The 27,325-nt window shown below is 44.2% G+C and overlaps 3 protein-coding genes across 7 annotated transcripts in view; all 3 read right to left on the bottom strand.

Annotated features, from left to right (window-relative positions):
- Nucleotides 1-20,566, bottom strand: part of LOC115080207 (oocyte zinc finger protein XlCOF6-like) — a 51,851-nt gene extending 31,285 nt beyond the window's left edge. The window contains exons 1-6 of one of the 3 annotated variants that reach the window (XM_029584335.1): nt 20,192-20,566; nt 19,282-19,408; nt 6,353-6,466; nt 6,082-6,195; nt 5,188-5,337; nt 4,682-4,759 (exon numbers count right to left, since the gene is read on the bottom strand). In XM_029584335.1, the coding sequence (XP_029440195.1) occupies nt 4,682-4,759; nt 5,188-5,337; nt 6,082-6,195; nt 6,353-6,466; nt 19,282-19,408; nt 20,192-20,215 (607 nt within the window). In that variant the 5' untranslated portion in view covers nt 20,216-20,566. The remainder of the gene's footprint in view (nt 1-4,681; nt 4,760-5,187; nt 5,338-6,081; nt 6,196-6,352; nt 6,467-19,281; nt 19,409-20,191) is intronic. The other 2 variants (XM_029584336.1, XM_029584337.1) reach the window with 2 other exon arrangements.
- A 2,847-nt stretch (nt 20,567-23,413) lies between these two features.
- Nucleotides 23,414-26,443, bottom strand: LOC115080614 (oocyte zinc finger protein XlCOF6-like). Its single transcript, XM_029584892.1, is given in 3 exon segments — nt 23,414-25,542; nt 25,545-26,276; nt 26,279-26,443. Coding segments are annotated over 3 exon segments (1,020 nt in total). The 5' UTR covers nt 26,424-26,443; the 3' UTR covers nt 23,414-25,399.
- The window catches only part of LOC115080609 (zinc finger protein 383-like), a 43,604-nt gene continuing 42,699 nt past the window's right edge, over nt 26,421-27,325 (bottom strand). For all 3 annotated transcript variants that reach the window (XM_029584879.1, XM_029584880.1, XM_029584881.1), the window contains one exon: nt 26,421-27,223. In XM_029584879.1, coding sequence (XP_029440739.1) covers nt 26,448-27,223 — 776 coding nt within the window. In that variant the 3' untranslated portion in view covers nt 26,421-26,447. The remainder of the gene's footprint in view (nt 27,224-27,325) is intronic.

Below are 27,325 nucleotides of genomic sequence, written 5' to 3'. Positions count from 1 at the left end.
AGTATCCTTTAAAGATACATCTCTCCGAACCATGCGCTGCTGAGCGACTGTCGGCTTTCCCCTTTGTTCTAGTTTAAAAGCTGCTCTATCTCCTTTTTAAAGGTTAGCGCCAGCAGTCTGGTTCCACCCTGGTTAAGGTGGAGCCCATCCCTTCGGAAGAGACTCCCCCTTCCCCAAAAGGTTCCCCAGTTCCTAACAAAACTGAATCCCTCTTCCTTGCACCATCGTCTCATCCACGCATTGAGACTCCGGAGCTCTGCCTGCCTCTGGTGACCTGCGCGTGGAACAGGGAGCATTTCAGAGAATGCTACCCTGGAGGTTCTGGATTTAATCTTTCTACCTAAGAGCCTAAATTTGGCTTCCAGAACCTCCCTCCCACATTTTCCTATGTCGTTGGTGCCCACGTGTACCACGACAGCCGGCTCCTCCCCAGCACTGTCTAAAATCCTATCTAGGTGACGCGTGAGGTCCGCCACCTTCGCACCTTCTTGTTATTATTGTACTTTGGACAACAACTTATTTTCTGTACAAGTGTGTTCTTGGGTAAATTCAAAATGAAAATAAAGAATTGAAAAAAAAAAATGTATGTACAGGTAGCATTATCAGACAACGATTTATGTACGGGTAGCATTGTCCGACAACACTCGGACCGCCTTTCCCCGTACCAGCGGCAGAAAGGATTGCAGCGCCAGGCGTACTGCCCTGGTCTCCAGGCGATTGATGGACCACTGAGATTGAGCCAGGGACCACCGGCCCTGCAGTGACCTGCCTAGGCAGACCACTCCCCAACCGGAGAGGCTGGCATCCGTAGTAACCACCGTCCAGTCGGGCACTAGCAGGGACACTCCACAAGTCAGGTGGTCCGCTTCCAGCCACCAGTGAAGACTGGCCCTCACCTGGGCTGTGAGCGGAAGCGGTAGGTGGAACTCTTCTGACACTGGCTTCCAACGGGAAAGCAACGCTGATTGTAATGGACGCAGATGAGCAAAGGCCTAGGGGACCAAAGCTAGCGTTGATGCCATAGAACCCAGAACCATCAGATAATCGCAAACCTGCGGAAGCCGAAGAGACAATAATCGTCGCACCTGACTCTGAAGCTTGCACATCCGCTCCCTGGAAAGAAACACCTTGCCCTGTTTTGTGTCGAACAGGGCTCCCAGGTACTCCAAAGACTGGGTGGGAACCAGATGACTCTTGTTGAGATTGACCACCCATTCCAGGGACTGCAAGAGATGAAGGACTCTGTCGACCGCCTGACGACACCGAATCTCGGACTTGGCCCGAATTAACCAATCGTCCAAGTAGGGGTGTACTAGGAACCCCTCTCTCCGAAGCTGAGCCGCCACCACTACCATCACCTTCGTGAACGTGCGGGGAGCCGTGGCGAGGCCGAAAGGGAGAGCCCTGAACTGATAGTGCCTGCCCAGAATGCAAAACCTGAGGAACCGTTGATAAAACGGCTGAATGCCTATATGGAGGTACGCTTCCGTGAGATCCAAGGAGGCCAGGAATTCGCCGGGATGGACCGAGGCAATCACCGACCGAATCGTCTCCATTTTGAAGTGTGGAATGCGAAGACATCTGTTTACCCCCTTCAGATCCAAAATTGGCCTTGACGTGCCGTCCTTCTTTGGCACGATGAAGTAAATGGAGTAACGGCCCTCGCCTCGCTGACCGGGGGGCACGGGGGATATCGCTCCCAAGCCTTCCAGGCGTTGAAGGGTTTTCCCTTACTGCTGCACACTTTTTTGGACACTTGCAGGGCGACACCAGGAACTTGTCTGCCGGAGTCCGTGCAAAATCTAATGCGTAACCGTGCCTTATCACGCTGAGGACCCACAGGTCCGACGATATTTTGGCCCATTCCTCGGAGAACAACGCCAATCTGGCTCCTACGTTTGGAACGATGGACTGGAGCTGACGCGAGGGATGGACCAACTGCATCTCATTGGGAGGCCTTGGACCCCGTTCCCGCCGGGGTTCCCCCCTGTCTACCGAACCGTTTCCCACGAAAGGACTGCGGCCACGAGGAGGACCGGGAGGAACCCGAACGGTAGGAGGGACCGGAGGACCTCTGAGGGCGAGACCTACTAGGGAAAGAGGACAGAGTTCTAGACCTGTCTTCAGGCAGCTTAAAGGCCCTGTTTTCTCCGAGGGACAACATCAAATCATCTAACTCTTTGCCAAACAATAATTTTCCCTTGAACGGCAGCGCTCCGAGGTGAGCCTTGGACGACCCATCCGCCACCCAATTGCGGAGCCAAAGGAGGCGACGTGCCGTAACGGCCGAAACCATGGATCTGGCTGACATACGAAGGAGGTCGTAGAGGGCATCTGCACTGTACGCTATTGCCGCCTCCAAATGATCTGCCTGCGTGGCCTCCTCCTCCGAGAGATCTGCATTTGCCTGGAGGACCTGGGCCCAGCGCAGGCTAGCCCGCATGGCGAAGTTACTACAGATGGCAGCGCGGACCCCCAACGCCGAAACTTCAAAAATCTTCTTAAGCTGCAACTCTAGCTTTCTATCCTGTATGTCTCTGAGAGCCGTGGCTCCCGTGACCGGAATCGTCTACCGGTTCGTCACCGCCGCGTCCACCTTTGGCAGCCGGAGGAGCTCCAGCGCGTCCTCTGGTAGCGGGTAGAGCTTATCCATGGCCTTGCTCACCTTCAGGCCCAACTCCGGAGTATCCCATTCGCAGAACAAAATATCCGACGCCGAGAAGTGGAATGGGAAGGCCACTGCTGGCCCAGTGAGACCCAATAGCACCGGATCCATGTTGGCTCCCGGCCGAGAAACCACTGGCGGAGCCTCCACCCCTAGCTCCTGGAGGATAGCCAGAATAAGCGGGGACAGCTCATCCCTCCGAAACAGGCAGACCACCTTTGGGTCATCTCCATCGACGGCCGGCGTTCCTTTTCCCGTACCTGGCTGGGAGGGACCCTCTCCTGTCGCCCCATCGGCCCCCCCCCCAGGGGCTCTTCGGATGGATCTGCCTTGTCCGGCGTCCGTGTCCTGAGGGATACCCCGCAACGGACGCTTCTCTCTAGGTGGGGCTGGGGTACTGCGCGAACCATCCCTGGATTTCCTCTTCCAGGATCCGGCTTTGTCGGCTCCCCCCGCGGGAAATGTCTTCCCCGCTCTCCGCCTGCGGCCTTTATATTTAAGGACTTTGCGTAATAACAGCGCAAAGTCCGAAGAAAATGAGGACTCGGAGTCCGAGGATGCCTCGCCCGCTCTGGCCTCCACAGGGGACTCAGCACCCCCCCCCGGGGCGCCCCCCCCCCGAAGGCCGTTGCTGCGGCGAAAGCGCGGGAGGCATGCCGCCATCACCAGCAGCCTCCCGCGCGACTTCCCGGCCTGTCCCTAAAATGGCCGCCACTCTCGCGCTAAGCGGGAAGGGGTCTGAAGGCCTGTCTGCAGCCTTCTCAACGCGCAGCGGCGAGCGCGCCAGCCGGGATCGGCCCCCCCCGACCTGCCCCGGACGGTCCCTCGCCGCCCGAGACACAAGAAGAACAAATTCCCTCGCGCGGCAGACCGACCCCCTCAGCATTCGGAGCGGCCGCGAGGAAGGAATCAAATTTAAATTAAAATCAAATTCAACTTCAAATAAAATTACAACCCCCCGTCAAGCGGCCCCCCCGGCAAAGAAACGGAGAGCCGGCCCTCAAAACAAAAGGGTCCGCTTTATTTATTTTTTTTTTTAAACTTGCCACTGTCCCCGATCCTGAGGCTCCTGCTCCAGCGGGGGTGAGTGAACCGGGCTCCCCCGGCGCTGCTACTGGAACAGCCGGGTCCTCGACCCTAGCAGCGGCCTCAACCAGTAGATGGAGACAGAGCAAGACCTGAATGGTCCCCTCAGAACCTTCCAACCCCCCTGGGTGCCTCCCAGGGGGGTTAGAAGGTTCTGAGGGGACGGACGGACGGAGACCTTCCTTCTTCAGTCTTCCTGAAATTCCTCTTTTTTTTTTTTTTTTTTAAACACTAAAAACGAAAACCAACCGTGACTAACTACCAGGACCCAGGGAAGGCAGAGGCTGTGACTGCACCTGCACCATCTACTGGAGACAGAGTAAGACTGAGAGGCTGTGGCAGGCACATTGCCATATATGGCTGAGTCTGACAGGTCTTGCTCTGTCTCCATCTACTGATGCGGAGTCACAACCCAGGTGTCCTGGACTGATCCGGGTACGTACAGGGAAATTTTTTTTTTTTTTTTAATATAGACAAAAGTTTATCCTTGCTTGATCCAGTAAAGAAAAGAAATAAAATCCACTCGGGGACAAAGATAAGGAGATAAGAAGGGGAACCGCAGGTTCAGCTGCCTGCATCTGCTGGAGACAAACAAATACTGAAGGGCTGTAGGGTAGGCTCTGTCCGGATATAGGATCCCCTTTTAGTTTTGGTCTGTCTCCATCTGCTGGACAGGAGGCTCTACAGGGAACTTAGTATCATCTGCAAACAGACAAAGATACTGAACAGAATCAGCCCCTTAACACTGCTCTCTCTTCAGAGCAGCTTCCATTTACCATCACCCACTGTCTCCTGTCCCTCAACCGGTTTGTAATCCACGTCACCACCTTGGCGCTCACTCCCAAGCTTCTCATTTTGTTCATGAGTCTCCTATGCGGGACCGCATCAAAAGCTTTAAAGTGTTGTGTTAGGAAGGAATATTTTGCTCACCGCTCTTGCTCTCCATCTCCTCCCCGCCCATTCTCAGGATCTCTGCTGCAGGGTCAGGACTGGGACCTCGGCTGCCTGTTAGAGAATGAGATTGTGCCTTCAGCTTTTAAACAGTCTGGGATATAGACCTAAGAAAGGCAAAACCTGAACTGCCAATCGGTTTTCTCAGCATTAAGTGCACTTACGTGGGTAAATGGCTTTTGAAAATTGCTAGGACGGTCTGTTACATTTGAACGCATAACTCCTTTCATAATTCTCCTGCTGGGGTCCCACAATTCCACGAGGATGGAAACCGTTTGCTGTGTAATCCCCCCTCCCTCCCTCCTGCTGATCCCCCTGCCTTCCTCCCTCTTACTGTTCCCAGTGGGGTTTTTCCTGCTGCCACTGTGAGCCCTCCACACAAGAAAGGTCAGAGGCCAGGGACGTGATTTAACTCCTCCCCCTCGCTGTGTCTGGTCCAGAGGAGGCCCCGTGTCTCAGCAATGTTTGGATCGGCCCAGCAGTACCTTTAATCCAAGCTGCATCGCCTGCTTCATGCAGCTCCTCACAGGCGCCTGGGATGCTCAGGTTCCCTGTGTCCTCAGATCTCGGGGGCTCAGTCCCACGTCCTTCTTGCTTAAATCGGATTAAAATGTCAGGGGTGACACTGGGGGAGCCTGTTATGTGAAAAGATGGTTACAATATGTAGAAACGTTACCCCAGAGCCTGTATTATCAGCGCAAGTGAGCTCAGGAATATGCTGTGTTCATAGACACTGCCACCAGTGCAGAGCTAAGAAAGGAGGGTGCTGCTGTGCTGATAATCATCAGAAATCCATTCTAACAGAATCCTGATCATTTTAACACCGAGGTGGGAGACCTCATTCCTCAGGATCTACAAAATAATCTGGTGTGGTTACTGCTATTGCAAAAACATGCTGAACATTTCTACCTCAAAGGGTATTTTTGATAAAGCCAGATGTTTTTTCATCCTGCTGCCAGATTTCAGAAATCTGATTCTACCTGGCTCCTCTGCTTCATTATAATTATATGAGGCAGGGTAAGAGATGTCACTAAAAGGCACCAAAGCCAAGGAGGGCGAGGGAAGGTGGAAAGGAGACTCCTGGAGAAGAGGACAGGATATGAAGATGACGGAGGAATGTGCAGAGGAAACGTGAGAGAATATTTCTTTACTGACAGGGTGGTGGATGCCTGGAGTCCCCTCCTGACAGAGGCAGCAGCAGCATCCAACCAATCAGCAAATTTACACAGACTTAGGACGGACACAGAGGGCGGTGGTAAAGGCAGGTGGGGAGCAACGGGTACAAGAAACGAGGGAGGGGCTTGAGTGTTAGCTCAGTCGTATGGAAATTCAGAGGGAAGACGAGGGGAGAATACAAGACGAGGGGGAATGGTACTTACTTGTTACAGGAGGGTGAATCCCTTCAGTCGTCTCTGATTCAGGAGGATCCAGGAAGGGCAGATCTTCCTCTTGTTTAACGCTCAGTGAGAACACAGACGTTACAATCGGAAGGCCTGGGATGAGAAAACAAACGTGTCTAGGAGGATTCACCCAGGACCTGCTAATATTATATTAGGAAATGGATTTGAAGTCTCCAAATGTTTGATGTTAATGCACCATCTCCTGTGATCTGAAAATGCAGAGCCCTTTAAATCCAGAACATTTACTTACTGATGCTGGGGTCCTTCATGGTTTCTTTCCCCTTTAGCTCCCAGTGCTGAGGGAAATATTTCTCATCTTCCTTCTTAATCTTGAATACAACATCAGGATTAAGAATTGAATAACCTGCCAATAAGAAATAGCAAAAATTGCATTTAAATTATTCTTGTATAGTCCTGGGAGCTTTCATCTGTTTTCTGTTGAGATGGAGCTGTGTGTGTGTGTGTGTGTGAGTGAGAGTATGTGAGAGTGTGTGTATGTGAATGAGTGAGAGTATGTGTGAGTGTATGAGTGAGTGAGAGTGTGTATGTGTGAGTGAGTTAGAGTGTGTGTGTGTGTTTACAGACACTTCCAGGCTGCCCCTTGATTACGATTAAACCTTGGAGGGTTTCTGGTACAGTCATTTCTATTCCTGACCCTCCTAGCTGAAGGCATTGCAGGTGCCAGTGCTCTCTGCCAGCCTGTGCCCTCCTGGAGAGGAGGACTCCCAGCTTCTTATCAGGAGCATCTGAGAAAGAATTATCTTTGTATCCCAGGAACCTGGGTTTTCCTATGTAGAGACCAATGAGCCATGGCAGCAACCTTCTTGCAGTGTGTGTACGGGAGGTAGATGATAGAAAAGGCAAAAGTACGCGCGCGCGTAGATTTATAAAATCTACCCCACATTGTCTATAAATTCCAAATGTTTTGCAGCATTGTTCCAGTCCTATAACTTTTAATACTTTCTCCCTTATTTCTTGTTTTATTTTTTTTTACTGTTTTTCTTCACTTTCCTGTGCAGGGATTCATCCAGGTGGTTTGGTAGCCCTACAAGGACATTATTTTGTATAAGGACATAAAGCATACTGAGCACTTGTTTCAGTGAAAGTGTTTTATCCCACACACACATTATTCAAATTTGTCTGTAATTCTAAATGTTTACTCTAATTATTCCCGAGTGAAGAGAGAATTGCAGCAGTCATTAGATTTCCTTACCCTCTCAAGGGCAGACTAACCTATGGGTCTGAGGTATCCAGGAATTAGTTAAGACTCTTCCACTTCATATAACTGATTGTATTATTTGTACCCCACATCCAAAGGCCATCTCTCACGTCCTAGCTATCACCATACCAGTCCCATTGCACCACATTTTAGGATTGAAAGACAGTAAAGAACATAATGTTACCCTGGATCCATTAGCAGGACAAACATGGGCACAATATTTGGGTAATACCGCACATCCCCCACTTACTGCTGATCTACCTAGAAATGGTTACCTTTGCCTTAGTAATGTCACTTCCCCGAACTCCATTCCTTGCAACTACACTTACATACAGTAAAACATGGATTATTCATAAAGGAATTATTTTACCCAAAACCCCCATCACTGAACTCCTACTAAAATGCAATTGTACGACTATTTCCCGTTCCTTGACTGTTGGTCCACTCTGCCTCACACGTGTATTAACTTTATCCGAAACTGTGAATGTAGGCACAGAAACTCAGTACACTCATATTTTCAATTCCACAATCTTAACACCACCACACTATCAGCAATTATAGGTGTCATTCCATTAGTTTTAGGGATACCTTTTCCAATTTATGATACAAAACAAAGTTGTAGCTTGTGAATTTGAGTGTGTTTTAACAGAGTTATTGATGAATAATCACAGCCATATGTGCAAATGATTGTTATTATCCCTAAGTGGAGTATATGTTAGTTTAGAAGGACAAGGTTGTGTTTCCATTGAATTTGGTCTAATTGGTAGGTAAAACTGTTAAACTGGCTTGCATTTCTAGGTGAGATTGCAGTGATTACTTGTAGTTTGCTTTGATCTTTTGCTTGTGAATGTGAAAGCAGTGTGAATGTGTTTGCTTACCTGTTTATTGTTTTTGTGGCATAAAACAATGACCTCTAGCGTTGACTGTATTCATGGTGGTAGAAGATCTACCACCATGAATACAGTCAACGCTAGAGGTCAAGTATGACACTGAACCTCTATGCTTCCTTTAATGCAGCAGTCTTGGAAAGTGACCTCCTCAGGCGGAGTTATGCTTAACGAAGACGGGTAAGCTCTAGATAGCCAATCATTAGGATGGGCCATTCTGGGCGACCTAAGACAGTGGCATGACCCTGAGTATAATGATTGTCCCCAATCATTGAGAAGAAATAATGGAAATGTAGGCTATTTGTTAATTGCTGTTTAAAAAGGAAAACTACCTCCTGTGTTAACAAATACCTGGAACAAGAAGACCTGAACAGTATGAGAATGCAGAGTAAATGTGAAATTGAGACTGAGTAAGCAAAGCATGTGTGATGTTTGCAAGACACATGAGAGAAATGTACCTATAATATAAGAGAACATGAAAGCCATTTTTTTAACAGTCTAAAAGAGGGTAATGCAAATTTAAAACAATGCTATGTTTACTCCCATAAGGAAACACAATCTCATTCTTTCAGTTTCCACTATTTTGATTTTCATAAGGCTTGCAGGTCGATACAGTAAAGTGTGCTCCGTCGGAGCGCACTGTCAGCCTGCTCTGGACGCGTGTTTTCCCTTACCCCTTATTCAGTAAGGGGAGGAAAACACGCGGCCCACCCGCGGCACCTAATAGCGCCCTCAACATGCAAATGCATGTTGATGGCCCTATTAGGTATGCGCGCGGGATCCAGTAAGTAAAATGTGCAGCCAAGCCGCACATTTTACTCTAAGAAATTAGCGCCGACCCAAAGGTCGGCGCTAATTTCTTCCGGCGCCAGGAAAGTGCACAGAAAAGCAGTAAAAACTGCTTTTCTGTGCACCCTCCGACTTAATATCATAGCGATATTAAGTCGGAGGTCCCCAAAAGTAAAAAAAAAGTAAAAAAAAAAAAAAAAAAAAAAAATATTTGAATTCGGCCCGCGGCTGTCGGGCCGAAAACTGGACGCTCAATTTTGCCGGCGTCCGGTTTCCGAGCCCGTGGCTGTCAGCGGGCTCGAGAACCGACGCCGGCAAAATTGAGCGTCGGCTGTCAAACCCGCTGACAGCCGCCGCTCCAGGCCAAAAGGAGGCGCTAGGGACGTGCTAGTGTCCCTAGCGCCTCCTTTCCCTCGTTTGCACCGCGTCACCTCATTTGAATACTGGATCGCTCGCACCGGCGAAGGGCCGGTGCGTGCGCCGGGAGAGCGGGCGTTCGTCCGCTCTCCCGCGGTTTTACAGTATCGATTCGTTGGTTAGCCCACCGCTAGGACAGGTAATGCCAGGTACAGACCATTTGGTATGAAGAATTAGAAGTGTTAATTCTTCAAGAGGGGAATGATAATATTCTGGATTTAAACAGTTAAATGATGAAATTAATGAAACAGCTTTGCACAAGTGAAAGAATGTGATTTGTCATTATGAGCAAGAAAAACAGTCCTTGCATGACAGGCAGAAGCAGGTTGCATAGAAACCTGTGTAAGAAACTTGCTGACGCTTCAAGGCCTGGCTACTGAGTGGGGAAAGAAGGAATGTACCAAGATAAAGGCATTGTGACATCATTAGTTTTAGTAGACAAGTATATAAGACAATGATGTATCCTGTAATAACTGAGCAGGCTAGGTAATATGTCACCATTAAGACTATTACGCTGCTCCCAAGAAACTTGTTGTATTTACTCTCACTTTCTTGCTTACTACTGATGAAATGCTGACCCTGGACTTGTGAATATGCTGATGCCAGAACCAGTCTGGGCCAGGCACCTGGATCTGAACCCAGTGGGCAACGTGTACAAGTTGCACAAAAAGATCTTACAGTTTCAGCAATTCAAAGTCTAAATTGAGAAAGTGAATAAACAGGAAAATGAGGCTATGTTTCTGAGTACGAAAATAAATCTGTGAAGCCAAGGACGTGCGTGCTAGGAGCTGATAAGGGGAAGAGAAACTAGGCCACAGTGACAGTTGGCATGATAAGGAAAAATGTGACCCTGAGTGTAGGTATGGAGCAATCATGAGCTGATTTAGAGCAATACTCTTTCTAGCTTGCAGTGCATATTATGAAACCTATAAAAATTGATGGAAAGGAGAAGTAACCAAGCAAAGCTGTTTCTTTGACTGACCTGTGTACTTAATTGTGAGTATAGCAATAGATTAATTTTATTAATCAGTTTGATTCTTTGCTTCCTGTATAGGCCACTTGTCGCCTATCCAGTTTTATAACAAGGTATTAATATAGCATGTAACAGATTTCAATTAATAAAATTTTTTTATTTGCATTAAGAAGCTTTTGTAAATTGCAGTTTGTTCAGTGTCATTTTCTCTCACATTACAATAGTTAACTAAGGTTTAAAATCAATATGGCGACCGCGGCAGGACTGTGATCGTTTTAGTAGGCCGTGATAGAGGGTGACACTGAATATAACAGTTTTGTAAGGTATATATTCACGTTCCTGATATCTCTTTTAAAGCCGGAGTGATCAACCGTGCTTGAAGGGAGAAGGAAATCAGGTCCTGTGTGAATAAAGGGTTAACGAGTACTCAGAATTAATGAGAATTTATATTTTTGGTTTAATGGATGATTTATGCTATATATCTCTTTGGGTCGCTATTGCTTGCAATTGCTTATTTTGCCTTGTGCTTGGCTGTTGGATATATTGTACAGTTGGGCGTACGTCGTCTAATCAAGAGGAACAGGAACAAGATTTTGAGGGAGACGCTCAGCTTTAAATTAACAAATATGGAAAATAGTGAGCTTAACGCAATAACCCTGAAAAAGATCCCCCAGCCTACTACCTTATATATTGATAGTGCACAAAACAGTACGGCACTTCAATATGTTATTGCACTATTCCCATTTCAAAGGGAAATGATAAAGAAAGTAAATGACAAATGGGTAAAATATGCAGCTAAGGACTCTTTTCTGTCTTGGCCTTTAGAGGGCTCTTTACAGCCTAGTCGATTGACTCCACTCCTACATTTCCTACAAGATAAGAAACAGAATAAGGCTAGTAGTCTGGAAAAACACTTACATATTTGGAAACTTTTTTCAGTAACATCAGATTTATATTATGCTGAGACAGATATAAAAAAGGGAGTCAAAATAAAACATGAAATAGTGAAAGACCACCCAGAGTTACAAAAGAATGGTCCTCCGGACCAACTTGTTGATCCTCAGGCCCACCCGCCACCATATGTAATGACTTGTCCAATGGTAAAGGCAGGAGAAGAGGATGGTTTTACTTTTCCAACCCCTGCCGGGTATAGGCCCCTATACAGTGAGACACCAAGTGCTCCATTATATCCAAGCCTGGATACACAAAAAGAGAGCATGAACAAACCTGAACAAGGGGTATCGAACAAATTAATAGATGAAAAATCTAAAATGCCAAATCCGATGGGATATGGCTCTTTACGAGAGACTCAACCGTCATCACATACACCTAGCTTTGGTATAGAACATGGACAGGATACCGAAAAGAGGAATGAGTTTGAGATTAAAGGAAGAGTACATTTAACAGCAGTACAGGAAGAAAATGAATTCCGAAAGCAAGTAGAGCAGATAGATAAGATAGACCAGGGTAAAACTCCGGTAAAGGAACCTTTACAAGATGAGGAGGAGAAGAATGTAGCAATAATCACATGGGTGCTTGATTATTTAAAAGGTTACAGTAAAAGTAAATATGGTAGACCTTGGTGGGAGGTTATCACACAAGAGTGTGAAAAACAGCAGTGTCGCATCCCGTGTTCAAATGTTGGGCCTGTGAACACGAAGCAAGTCGATGACTTGATAACGACTCTTTCTGTTCATTGTGCTGACTCTATCCACTATGACTTCATGGTAAAAGGATGTGAAGTCTGGGGTGAATCATTGCTAGAATATGAATCAACTACGCCTTTCACAAGATCAAAAAAACAAAGGCAGAATGCTGGGCAGATAGCTTGTGCATTACAACACAAAGATTCACGAGACAGAGTATTACAACAACCTGTTTTCGTAAGAACAAATGCCCAGAATCAACCGGTAGCTACATATAAGCCATATAGCCCCACTGACATCAGTACCATCATTCAGAAATTGCCGAGTATTCATAAAGGAGCTAGAATGTGGCTAGAAGCTGTAGATACAAATACGGCAGGGACACAACTTGCCATCGGTGATTTTAAAGCATTATGTGCAGCCAGTGGTATAAACTTATCTCAACTGTCCGTAGTTAGTGTATGTCCTGGGTTACTTACCCCTGCTGTGGATGGCAACCCGTTTCAAGGGCGTGATAGAATAAATTTAGCAAAAGCTCTGGATACTTTATACCCAACTACAATTGATTTTACAGCCATAACGGCAGGAAAATGGGATGGTAGTGGTGATTTTTCTGCACATTTGACAAAATGCATGGACACATATAAAGCACAAACTGGGCAGGATGCTGATGTCCAGCCTAACATTCCTGTGTTTTTACATTTATTTTACGCTACTTTACCAGCAAACATGCAGACAAATTTGAATAATGTTGTGGCTTTATCTACAAAGGCATGGCCTGAGGTGAGGGCAACCCTGTTACATTTTGCTTCAGTGCATACAAAAATGTTACAGACTCCATATAAAGAACAGCAGAAAATAGCTAATAAATTAATGACTATGCAAATTGCAGAAATAGAGGAAAAGAAAAAGGTCAGATGCCATGATCAGAGTAATAATTTTCCAAAAGATCCTAATATCTCAGTTGGTATACAGGATTGTTATGTGATGCAAAAACCACCCTCAGATATATACCAGGGAGGATATGGCCCATATATCCCCCGGGGTAGAGGAATGCAAAGGGGTAGAGGTGGCCGTGGTATGACACAGGGTAGAGGGAATAGGCCATCACCAGATAGAAGAGCTCATGTAGAATGTTGGAATTGTCACGCAGTAGGACATTATTCAACTGAATGCAGACGGCCAAAGAACCCTGATTCCTATCATGCACAATCGCCGGCACAAGACCGTTACCAGCCTAGCCAGCCTGGGCCACAGCCCACACAACAATTTCCTGTGTACCAGCCAGAAAGTTACTGACATAAGGCAGGGAATACAGGAATCGTCCAAGGTGATACTGTATTCCTCCAGACATCAGAACCATTTGTTCAATTACTAGTAGGCCCACAACAAGTTCCAATGCAATTTTTAATTGACACAGGGGCTACCTCTTCTGTTATATGTGTTAAACCAATTGCTGTCAGAGAATCACGTGAAACCAATACTACTATAGGTTTTGATGGTAAGCCTAGTGAGAAACATCTAACTGAATTAACACCTGTGACAATTAAGACTACACAGGGCAAAAGGGAGGCATCCGTAAAATTTTTAATTGCCGAACATTGCCCAGTTAATCTCTTAGGTCGGGATTTACTCACTCAATTTGGATTGACACTAACTTTTAAAATTCCCGATTCTAAGAGCATTCTCTCATTGGTTGCTCTAACGAGTAAAGAAGAGAATGATGAGATTCCTGACGAGTGGAATTGGGATAAATTGCCATCAGAATTATGGAGTACAGAAGAAGCCCCCTATGGAAAGGCTAGGACAGCTCCCGCTTATCGGATTAAAATAAAACCATATGAGCAAGGTCCATATGTGAATCCTTATCCAATTAATAAAAAATTGACAGTCCCTACGATGCGTCAGATTGCGAGACTATTAGAAAATGGTATTATAGAAGAATCTGAATCACCCTATAACACTCCTCTGTTCCCTGTACCAAAAGGAGAAAATGATGTGAGAATAGTTCATGATTTACGTGCCTTAAATGAAATGGTAATCCCACAATATCCAGTATGTGCAAATCCATTGACGCTTTTGCAAACTCAGCCAATACATAAGTTCAACTCAGTTATTGATTTGTCTAATGCATTTTTTGCTATCCCCTTACATATGGCTTCTCGTGATTTGACATCATTTGTATTTGGTAACAAAGCGTATCGGTGGACGAGACTTCCACAAGGTTTTACGGATAGCCCTACTGTATTCTCAAAACAATTGAACAAGGATTTGGAGAGGTTTAGGAGTAAATTACCCAAATCTGTGTCCTTATTTACATATGTCGATGATATCCTGCTTTCCACAGACAATAAGCTTGACTGTTGGGAATGGACCTTTAAATTATTACAAGTATTAAGTGAAGCTGGATATAAGTGTAATCGACAGAAATGCGTTTTAGCGAAAACGCAAGTGAACTTTTTAGGTCAAGTGATATCTTCCAAAGCTAGACACATTACTAAAGATTTATTGTTAGAATTGCAGAAGCAAGAACTTCCTCAGACATTAAAACAACTTCGTGGATTGCTGGGAACCTTTAATTACTGTCGCCAATGGATCCCAGGCTACTCAGCTCGAATTTCTCCTTTATTACGGCATTTACACGTACCTGCGGGTACTATTTCCAACACACAAATTGCCTTAACTAAGGAGGATGAATTGTCCATACATGACATATTACAGACTTTGTTACGAACTGAACCCCTGAGTACTGTAGACCCTCAACTAAAAGTGCATATATGGGTACGAGATTTGGGTAACACGTGGGCCGCTCTCGTAAATCAAGATGATACCCCAAACCAAGCAGTGGCATTTCTATCCGGCTCTTATAGCCCGGTGGAAATGGCACTGCCTGAAATTCCAAAATTACTGACAGCCATTGTTGCTGCAATTGGAAAATGGAGAGCGATCATGCCATATTGCACATTAGTATTACACTGTGATCATTCCATACATCATATGCTAACCACCAGTAAAGCAGCATTAACCGCCACCAGATATGGTAAATATCAGATAGAATTAAATGGAAAAGATATAGAAACTAAACCCCTTACAAAAGCCCAAAATAAATTGTTAGATTGGTTTTTCCCTAATATAGAACAACCTCAAGTAGAACGGAAAGATATCCCTGAACTATTGTTAATCCGATTCAGTCCTCTTGAAAAAGGATTGATTTGGTTCACTGACGGAGCACAGAAAGGCCAACAATCTGCATTTGCGGCACTAAATGTTACACCTGAGTTAGAAATTATTACGAAAATACAATATCAGACAGAAAAAGGTGTGACTGCTCAGGAAGCTGAATTGTTAGCGGTAATAGCTGCTTTAAAATCGACAGGGCTAAAAGAGCACTGTACTATATATACTGACAGTTCATATGTGGTTAGCTCCTTACAATATCATTTACTTAAGTGGAAAAGGAGAGGAATGATTACAGCCACAGGTCAACCTTTACAACATATTAAAGATTGGAGACAAATATTGAAATTATTGTCCAAAAGGGAAGGCATAGGTACTGAGACTGCAATCGTATGGACACCTGCACATACAGAGCACACAGACTTTGAGGCAAAAGGAAATGATTTAGCAGATAAAGCAGCCTCTGAGGTGCTGTCCGTAAATCTAATGATTATGCAGACTCGCTTTAGCTCAGAATTGACTCACACTCCTTATCCAATGAGTAATATTATATTTCATGAACAACCAAGCGGTGAGGAATTAGAAAAGTGGAAATCATTGGGATGTTACCAACGAGGAAAAACATGGTTACATCCTAATGGTAAACTTTGTGTCACAACTTCAGAAATTTTAAGATACTTTACTGCCTGGCATAGCACCTTGCATTTGTCTGCTACAGCGTTACTAGCAGGAGTACAGACTAACCATTGGAACCAGAATTTGTACGCTCTGGCTGTGCAGATAATTCATAACTGTCTAGTTTGTTCCACTCATATAGCTCGCCGAGGACCTGCTGTGAGCCCTGGTAGCCTACCTATTCCTCAGGGGCCAGGTTTGGAGTGGCATATTGACTACACTGATATGATTGAACCAGTTAAAGGAAAACGGTATGTATTGGTATGGGTGGATGGCTTTTCACATTGGATTGAGGCGTTTCCGTGTACTAAAGAAACAGCCCATGTAGTTATCGATACCTTTATCCGCAATATACTACCTTCCCATGGCTGTCCCATTAGACTTGTGTCAGATAATGGCACACATTTTAACAATCAAATAATGCGAGAATTACAGGATATTTGCAATATAATCCATCGTAGAGTGTCAGTTTACAAGCCTACATCAAATGGCTTAGTAGAACGTTATAATGGAATCTTAAAAACAAAATTGAGAGTACTACTAGTAGCTCTAAATAAAACCAAAACAACGAAATTATATACCTGGCTGGATATATTACCATTGGCTTTAATGAATATACGAAATACCCCAGGTATACGTCATGAAATCACTCCTTTCCAATTGCAGACTGGGAGAATTATGAACCCCATACATGCAAAAGCCACTGATACTCCAAGTGAATACTGGAGTAAAATTCAACCGATAGTAGCGATGGCTACTGATTTAGTCCAATCCAACTCGAGATTAGCGCCAAAATTGACCCTATCTTCTGTGTTCTCAATAGGTGATCAAGTTTTGCGGAAGAATCACACGCATAAAACTTGGAAAGATCCAATTTACATCGGACCATTCACCATTACAGGACTAAGCCATACTGCTGCTAAACTGTCTGAACATTCCACCTGGGTACATTTGTCGGATATTCGTACCTATCGTCCCATCATCTGAGAACATGAATAACCGACTTCCTAGTGTAATTCTTGCCTGCGTTTTGCTGTGGTGGTGGAGTACTCCCAGAATCTCCTCTACCTTGGACAATGAATCATTGGATGAGAGGTTTAAACATAATTTGTGGTTGCGTTTAGCAAACATTACACATGTTACTTCCTTTTGCCTAATGATTAGTTCAGACTTACATACTATGTTGGGCTCATGCCTCATTCCGGTTTGTAAGGATCCGAACGATATTCACAATGATACCCAATTACCGACTATTGGGGAAAAATGGACTTATGAATCATCCATAAATTGGGGAAAAGTTACAAAGCATCTGCCGTCAGATGCTTTGGAACTTTATACTCCATATGTTGCAAATCTGGAAAACAACACTTGTGCACATATTGTGAACTGTAAAGACCAATGCCGTAAGTTGCCAAAAGGGCAATGGCCCTGTAACAACCCCACAAACATCAGCTATAATTGGGCCCATATAATTTTACCGTTGGGATGGTTTTTTACTTGTGGAACCACAACATTTAATTATATTCCAGCTAATGTCAGTGATTGCACCTGTTGCCTAAGTAGATTAGTACCTATCTTGCCAAGCAAACCCAGCAAGATGAAACAAGTATACAAATCTCGTAGGAATCGAGATTTGACTTCCCTCACACCTTCGTGTGACGGAAATGTGTCATTATTAAATAGACATGAGACTATGGCTTTAGCAATTACTTTAGTTGGTGTACCCGCCATGGCAATGCATGCTGATAACCAAGTGACAAAATTAGCTTGTAATTTAGCTAAATCTATAAATGCCACTTCGCACGCTATTGCATTATTAAATCAAGAGCAGACTGCTCTCCGTAATGCTATTTTAAATAACCGAGGCGCTATTGATTTTCTACTGCTGCAACACCGTTTTGGTTGTGAAGTCATGCCAGACATGTGCTGCTTTAACCTCACGGACAATTCATTAGCCATTGACCAACAAATACAGAAGTTAAAAACTTATGCTGCAAGTATACACATTGATACAGGATCAAATATATGGGATAGTTTGTGGTCAATATTCCCAGTAGGGTGGATAAGGAGCATGTGTCAATATGCAATTATAATTATTGTAATCCTTATAGCTGTATGTTGCTTTATGCAATGTATTCCAAATTTAATCCACACCTTTCAAAGATGCATAACTCACAGGATAACCACCAATATTACCCATCACGATTCTCATTATGCTGTCATGACCCCAGGACATACTGAAACCAATTATGCTGTAATGGTACCTGCTGTTATTGAAACTAATTATGATAATGTAATAGTAGAAACAGTAATAGAGTAGTAGATGCTTCAAGATTGTTCCATGCATATCAGTCTATGTCACATACTGATAGAAGAACAGAGGGAAATTGGAAAGTGAGTGTAGGTAAGTGGGAAGTAGAAAGAGGATGTGAAGAGGTTTGCAGATACCGAAGAACGGCTCAACATAGTCTCATTAATGAAGGAGGTGAGACAGGGTCAAGTCCTGTCTCAAGGGAGGGTTGATGAAATGCTGACCCTGGACTTGTGAATATGCTGATGCCAGAACCAGTCTGGGCCAGGCACCTGGATCTGAACCCAGTGGGCAACGTGTACAAGTTGCACAAAAAGATCTTACAGTTTCAGCAATTCAAAGTCTAAATTGAGAAAGTGAATAAACAGGAAAATGAGGCTATGTTTCTGAGTACGAAAATAAATCTGTGAAGCCAAGGACGTGCGTGCTAGGAGCTGATAAGGGGAAGAGAAACTAGGCCACAGTGACAGTTGGCATGATAAGGAAAAATGTGACCCTGAGTGTAGGTATGGAGCAATCATGAGCTGATTTAGAGCAATACTCTTTCTAGCTTGCAGTGCATATTATGAAACCTATAAAAATTGATGGAAAGGAGAAGTAACCAAGCAAAGCTGTTTCTTTGACTGACCTGTGTACTTAATTGTGAGTATAGCAATAGATTAATTTTATTAATCAGTTTGATTCTTTGCTTCCTGTATAGGCCACTTGTCGCCTATCCAGTTTTATAACAAGGTATTAATATAGCATGTAACAGATTTCAATTAATAAAATTTTTTTATTTGCATTAAGAAGCTTTTGTAAATTGCAGTTTGTTCAGTGTCATTTTCTCTCACATTACAATAGTTAACTAAGGTTTAAAATCACTAGTAATAAAGATTATTTTAAAGAGAAAAAGTAGTTGTTAATTACTCAAGAAGGGCCTTCTCTGAACTCTCTGTGAGCGTGGAGTACACAGATAATGATTTTTCAGTTGAACTCTCTGCGTGCTTAAAGCATTCAGATAAAGATTTGAACTCCATGTAAAAGCAGGTAATGATACTCTTGAACTCCTGGAGCATGGCAGCCCTCCAGTAATGAACACTTACCCCGTGACATGAGGACGCCGTGAATCTCCTTGATGACCTTCTTGTACAGCTCCTTCTGCCATTCTCCCAGAATGTCCCACTCCACTTCCCAGAAATAAGCAGCGACGTCCCTGAATGCGACCGATGCCTGGAACAGCAAACAGGACACCCTCAGCCCTTCTCCCTGCAGCTTCATTATAATGTGCGGGCAATAAACTGTGTTCTCTGGCCTCTGTCAGTGAGATCAGCTCCCTGATAGATCACAGCATGGAGAGAGCTCAGTTCTATTAAATCTCCAGTAATTTTTATAGCTTGAGATCACTGGTGCAGCTGATTCAGCAGTGAGAGGAAGTGTCTGTCTGTGCAAGTGGGAGGGAGAGTGGCAGGTGGGTTGGTGTCTGAAGGCAGGAATGTGGTGACTGCTGAGTCAGGCCTGGGGAGTGAGGACAGAGAATGTGGATATCTGAGAGTATGCGTGAGTTTATGTGTGTGTGACAGAGTCTGTGCGTGTTTGTGATGGTGTCTACATGTGTGTGAGACAGAGCATGTGTTTGAGTGAGTATATGTGCATGCATGAGAGCGTGTATTGGTGTGGGTGTCCGCATGCTTGTGTGTATGAGAGTTATACTGTATTCATGTCTGTGTGTGTGAGTTATAATGGGTGGGAGCAAGGGACCTCAGATTGCCCCTTATCTGATGCACCACCTCACCTCCCAGATACTTGTGACCTAAAGCAGTGGCATCTTCCAATCCAGACCTGGGGACACAGAGAGAGTCTGCACCCTCCAACTGATCTCGGGGTGAGCAGAGCTCAAACCTTCCCGGGGCTGTAAAGATCTCTGTCCTGTGCTGGGAGGAGGGGAGGCTGGAAGAGCTGCACAGGGAAAAGGTTTCCTTTAAATGCACAAGAGGACAGAGAAGGATTTCTTACCGGATCAGACACCAGGGCACACATTGCCCTCCTCTTTTCCCTCTCAGTCCTGCAGGTGCTGGGAGGGATTCAGGCTGTTCCTGCTCAGAGGGGGTAGGGCTGATTCCTGGGGGCTCAGATAAAGCCCCTGCTCTCCCCCTCTGCAGATCTGGGGCTTGCAGGGATTTCCGGTCCTGGGGAGGCAGAAAGTTTCTACTTTCACGCTCTTTCCTGCTCTCCGCAGCCCTGCAGACAGTAGGAAAATGCACAAAAATAAATATCAATAATGCTAATTAAAAAGACAATATAAAGTGACCCCTTTTAATTGGAGTACTACTTTATATTAGCAGAATGGGAAAGCAGCAGCTGGAGCATGCGTGGAGCTACCCGGCAGAGGCCATGCTGCTTCCCCAGTGCATGCTGGGAGTATCCCACCTCCTTAAGGTGGATCTGTGCAGATAGGAGAGAGCTGCAGGGTGAGACAGGAGGGGACGGATTCGGGCTCTGCATCTATCAGAGGACGGTGCTTCTCTCTCTCTCCGGGACGTTTATATTGCATGTATGGTGCGGTTGAATTAGCGCACGTTTGTAACTTGCGAGCAACAGCAGCGCCACCCACGTGTCAAGGCTGCTTTTTCTGCTGAAGAAGCGCGACTCGCGCCCCAGCTCCCTCCCCTAATCTGCCCATCCGGTCCAGAGAGAGGGAGGGCGTTTTTTTTGTGGGGAGGTGGAGTTGTTTTTAACTGGTGGCTGCCTGGGAGCAGAGGAATGAGAGCGAGAGAGGGAGGGCGTTTTTTTGTTTTTTTTTGGGGGGGGGGGGGGTTGTTTTTAACTGGTGGCTGCCTGGGAGCAGAGGAATGAGAGAGAGGGAGGGGTTGTTTGTTTTTTTTAACTGATTGTTAGCTAGGAGGGGAACGGCTTGCATTTTTACAATGAGGTCAATATTCAAAACTAAATTTTAAATGAATAACTTGGAGTTAGATGGATAATGTAAATTGGCTGCATAACTTGTGAGTTGTCCATCTAAATGGCTTTGAATGCTGCCCTCAATATCTTTGGCTAGCTAACTTCGTGAAATAACGTGGGCTAGCTGTAGGGCTGACCCCCGGTCATCAGCCCTGCCGCTGGTCCGTGCAATTAAAGGAAGGACGTTAGTCTCAGGAAAACAAAAAAGGTTGAGAAGCACAGTTCCAGCACCCGGCGTTCCTGGGTTTTTGTTTGGTTTTTTTCTACAACTGGATTGGGTTTGACTCCTGGCTTGGACACTGTTTTCCTTTGCTCTGTCTTTGAATTTATATTTCTCAAGTTTTAAAAGTAATATCCAAGATACCTCTCCTTAAGAACCAGCATTGACAACTCGACAGATAACAGTAAATCATGAACCAAAATACAATCTATATCTTGATGCATAACCCAGGCCACTAAACATGAAGGGGATCCAATTCACAATCCTGGTCAAAAATTCACCGTGCAAAAAGAAAAAAAAAACATATCACCTTGGGGTGATAGTGTCTAATGATATGAAGTCTGCGAAACAATGCGACAAGGCGATAGCAAAAGCCAGAAGAATGCTGGGCTGCATAGAGAGAGGAATATCGAGTAAGAAAAGGGAAGTGATTATTCCCTTGTACAGGTCCTTGGTGAGGCCTCACCTGGAGTACTGTGTTCAGTTCTGGAGACCGTATCTACAAAAAGACAAAGACAAGATGGAAGCGGTACAGAGAAGGGCGACCAGGAAGGTGGAGGATCTTCATCGCATGACGTACGAGGAGAGATTGAAGAATCTAAATATGTACACCCTGGAGGAAAGGAGGAGCAGAGGTGATATGATACAGACTTTCAGATACTTGAAAGGTTTTAATGATCCAAAGACAACGACAAACCTTTTCCGTAGGAAAAAAATCAGCAGAACCAGGGGTCACGATTTGAAGCTCCAGGGAGGAAGATTCAGAACCAATGTCAGGAAGTATTTCTTCACGGAGAGGGTGGTGGATGCCTGGAATACCCTTCCGGAGGATGTGGTGAAGACCAGAACTGTGAAGGACTTCAAAGGGGCGTGGGATAAACACTGTGGATCCATAAAGTCAAGAGGCCGCCAATGAAGAGTGGGTGACTCGCCAGAATGATAGCTACTGCCTGGAGACAATACCCTTATTCAATAAACATACACATGCTTACTGTGACTCCAACATCGCTCTAAGCTTCAACAGCAAGAGGAAATGTGGAAAAAAGGATTTACACTCACAAAGAGGGGAGTAGCTGGCTTGTTACGGCGGTTACTACCCCAAACCAAATAAGCCTGATACTTCACTTTCGATGCATATCCAGCATGGCTCTCTGCTTCAACGGCAGGGGAGAAGACTGATACATCACGCATTTCCAGCATAGCTTCAACGGCAGGGGAGAAGAAAAAAGGATTCGCACTCACAAAGCAGGGAGTAGCTGGCTTGTTACGGCGGTTACTACCCCAAACCAAATGTGCCTGATACTTCACTTTCGATGCATATCCAGCATGGCTCTCTGCTTCAACGGCATGGGAGAAGACTGATACATCACGCATTTCCAGCATAGCTCCCTGCTTCAACAGCAGGGGAGAAGAAAAACAGCCAATAAGGACTGTATAACATAGTCTGGGTAAAACAAATAAGCATGGGTGTAGCTTGCTTATTGCGGCGGTTATTACCCCTACTACCCCTAACTAATCAAGCTAGATATTTCACTTGGATGCAGCTCCATCACTGCTCTCTACATTAATGGTGGGGGTGGAAGGGAAATAGAACCAAGAGCTAAGAGAAACAGATAAGTATGAGAGAAAAAATGTGTGAAGCTTGCTGGGCAGACTGGATGGGCCGTTTGGTCTTCTTCTGCCGTCATTTCTATGTTTCTATGTAATAAAAAGGAAAAAGCGAGACAGGCAGGTCCTGTGACCTGATATTTAAGAGAACCAAAATAGCACAATTCTGTCCCACTCAAGTGGACAGCTAAAACAGGACTGGGGGAGCGAGCGGCTGAAGGGGCTTATTACTCAGAAAGTTCATCCCTTGGGGAGTTTCCTAAGCAAACGCTCTGCTATTTAATGACACATCTACAGGGGAAATTCAGTCAGAGCAGCACTCCCAATTCTAACTACTCTGAATGCAAGAAATGGCTTCCTGGCCTTCTGGGTGGCTTTAGCCATGTCTGGAAATACTTGTAACTTCTACGAAAGAAAACACTACATCTTTACCATGGAAGGAGGGCTTATTTATTTATTTTATTTTAAGATTCTCATATACCGCAAGCTACAATCTCACACAATGCGGTTCCCAAGATACATTGCACATCAAAAAAATGAGACTTTAGAAAACCAAGACAAATACATGAAATTCTCATGCAGCAAAAAAAATCCAAGTCTACCTGAGGTCAGAGTCGAGTCAATGTCTTTGTTTCGGCATGGTTCAGAAGCAATCGTGTTGAATGCTAATTCCAGACCCTAGCACTGATCAGCCTGGCTGCATGGACTAGATTTAGTCTTTTGGGGAAAACACTAGCATCTCCCAGTGACCCCTCCAATAAAGATTTTCTCAACGATCTCAAACTTCCAATCAACAGCTTGAGTTTGGTCCTCATCACAATGCCATGTACTCCTGCCCATTTCCTTACTATAAAGGCTGCAGGGCCATCGTCATTATCTGAGCCCCCATCAGCAGGAAACAGCTATCATCCCTGGACCCGGTCAGCCAATGAACTCACCCTTGGGACCAGCATCGCCGATGATGCTATCCAAGCAGAAACTGCCTGCATTCCCGTTTGCATTGGTAGACCAATGTTGACCGGAGCCCTCTGCATCATGAACAGAGCAGAAGACTCCTGCATGAAGTTGCCTCCTCTTTGCTGTGTGACCCAGCTGACTTCTAAAGTCCCTGTACCTGTCACTGAAATCCCTGTGTCTCTGACCAGCATGTGGACATCATTACAGTGCTTCAATCGCTGTCAGTGTAGTAATAAAACAGACTCACTTCTAAAACTGTTGCAAAGGTCAGAGAACTGATCCTAAAAAATTGGGTTAGTTAGCTGGTAGGATTCGTGAATTAACAAATCTGTGCAAGTTTATGATTGATTCAGCTGTTGCCATAATTATAAACTGTAAACTAACCCATCTTCATTACTAAACCAATTGCTTTGCGCTTGATAAAATACCTTAATAAAGAGATTACTGATTCCAATCCCTAAATAAAAATTACTCTACGAACTTGAAATTTTCTGACTTACAACTCTGCCTTTCCCAAGTGTTTCCTTCTTAGCTGGGCTGATCCTGTATGGAGATTTTTCTCTTGTTTTCCAAATTCTGGCTCTCTTTCCCCTCATGTGCTGGTGGATTCTCACTCACTCCTATTTGTTGGAGCTCTTGTCCAAGTTAAAGAATGGAGACTAATGGTGCCTGTCAGTTTTGGGCTATCCGGGTCTGTTGATGCAGTTCCATAAGTTTGGAGGCCTATGGAGATGGCTCTGCAGGTGTTATCCTTTTCTATAAGGCCCACGTTGCCTTCAGTGCAATGTCCAATTTCAGCATGCACTGATTCTTATAGGGGCATGGAGCAGTTTTCTTATTCTTACATTCAATTTTTCCAGATATTAAGAGTGCAGAGATTATAAACTGATTATTATATTCACTTGGATGCAGCTCCATCACTGCTCTCTACATTAAAGGTGGGGATGGAAGGGAAATAGAACCAAGAGCTAAGAGAAACAGATAAGTATGAGAGAAAATATGTGTGAAGCTTGCTGGGCAGACTGGATGGGCCATTTGGTCTTCTTCTGCCGTCATTTCTATGTTTCTATTAGCTTGCTTCTTATTCCATGAGGATAAAGCACTCTTCAATATCAGTTTCAATCTCCTGCAGTACTCTTGGTCGATCTTGACTGTAAGTGATTTGTGCCAGATTGTTGCATCTTCCATTTCTCCTAGATACATTATATACACTCCCTGCTCAAATTCCTTTATATTGCAGTCCTGAGTCATTCCGTGCATTCATTTCATGCATTATTATTTAAACTTAACTCATAACCACTTATAACACTCAAAGCATTTGAATGGCTTCACTCATATGCAAATCATTTCATGTCTTTGCAGCTGACTTTTCCAAATCGAAACATTTATCACACTCATATCATGTAAATGGTTTCTCTATGGATCAGTGTGTCCAATTGGGTTTCTTTTGCACGTATTGTGACAGAAATGAACATCATTCATAAGGCAGCGTGTGTCCTTTCATGTGCTCTTAAGCCAGATTTCAGATGAAAACATTTATCACATTCAAAACATTTAAATGGTTTCTCTCCAGTATGAAGCCGTTCGTGTGTACTTAGGTCAGATTTGTGCCGGAAACATCACATTCTGAACATCTAAATGGTTTCTCTCCAGTGTGGATCCGTTCATGAATTCTTAAATTAGATTTACTTTTGAGGCTTTTGCCACATTCAGAACATTTAAATGGTTTCTCTTCAGTATGGCTCCTCTCGTGTCTACTTAGGGCATGCTTGAGACGGAAGCATTTATTGCATTCAGGGCATTTAAAAGGTTTCTCTCCTGTGTGGATTTTTTCGTGTTTTCTTAGGTCAGATTTAACACGAAACCTTTTATCACATTCAGAACATTTAAATGGTTTTTCTCCTGTGTGGTTTCTTTCATGTATTCTTAGGTCAGATTTGCAATAGAAATATCTATCACATTCAAAACATTTAAAAGGTTTTCGTCCTGAGTGGATTTTTTCATGTATTCTTAGTACACATTTGAGATGGAAACTTTTATCACACTGAGAACATTTAAATGGTTTCTCACCTTTGTGGATTCGTTCATGCACTCTTAGTTTAGCATTATATGTAAAGCATGTATCACACTGTGAACATTTAAATGGTTTCTCTCCTGTATGTGTCATTTCGTGTATTCGCAGCTCGAACTTTTCACAGAAACATTTATTGCATTCAAAACATTTAAATGGTCTCTCTGCTCTGTGGATTTTTTCATGTCTTTTAAGGTAAGATTTTTGACAGAAGCTTTTACCACATTCACTGCATTTAAATGGTTTCTCTTCCATATGGGTCATTTCATGCATTTGCAATTTAATTTGACACTAAAGCATTCATCACATTCTGAACACTGAAATGGCTTCTCTCCAGTGTGGATTCTTTCATGTATTGTTAAGTGATATTTACGCGTGAAGCTTTTATCACATTCAGAACATTTAAATGGCTTCTCTCCTGTGTGGTTCATTTCATGCAAGCGCAAGCTACGTTTCTAACTGAAACATTTATCACATTCGGTACATTTAAATGGTTTATGTCCTTTCTGACATTTCTCAGGAATTATAGACCGCGATCTGTTTATAAAGTTTTTGTCAATTTCAGTACACTTAAAAGCTTGATCTCGTCTGTGAATTTTTTTATGTTCTGTCAAATTTGATTTTCTATTAAATCTTTTTTCACATTCAGGGCACTGAAATGGTCTTTCTCCTGAGTGAATTCTTACATGCCTTTCCAGCTCAGCCCTGAATAAAAAGCATTTTTCACAATGAGTACATTTTAATGGTTTCTTTTTTATATGAATTTTTCTATGTACTGTAAGTTTTGCTTTCTTAAGGGTTTTTTTCTCTCCTTCAGTACCTGTAAATGTTTTCTTCCCTCTATGATATTGTTGTATATATGTGTTATTTGACCTCTCAGTGAACTTGTTCCCACATTCAATCATTTCTTGCTGCTCAACAGACTGTGAGTTTATAGTGAAGTCTTTCCAAGTATCAGCACTTTGAAATGGTCTCTCTCCTTCATGGAATCTCTGAGTTTGCACAAGATTTGGGCAGTGGTTGGAATTTCTCCTTCGTTCAGGACATGTGTATGGGCTCTCTCCTTTCTGGACTTCTTCTTTCACCCTGGGTGATGTTACTATACTGATACTTCCTTCACAGTCAGCTAGAGGATCTGGGCTGTCTCTGGACGGATCTCTCTCTTTCCATTCCTCTTTCTGCAGTCCATCACACATTCTCTGCCTCTCATTATTATTCATGAATCCATCATCTGTTGATTAAAAATGAGATCATTAAGGTTACAGCTATGGAGTAGGCCAGATACAGGTAAATATCTCCATATCATTATGGACATCCAAAGGACACAATCTCC

The sequence above is a fragment of the Rhinatrema bivittatum genome, chromosome 19 (genome assembly GCF_901001135.1).
Source record: "Rhinatrema bivittatum chromosome 19, aRhiBiv1.1, whole genome shotgun sequence".
In the NCBI taxonomy this organism is placed as follows: Eukaryota; Metazoa; Chordata; class Amphibia; order Gymnophiona; family Rhinatrematidae; genus Rhinatrema; species Rhinatrema bivittatum.
Note: the sequence above shows the minus strand (reverse complement) of the source record. Positions and strands in the feature narration are given on the sequence as shown.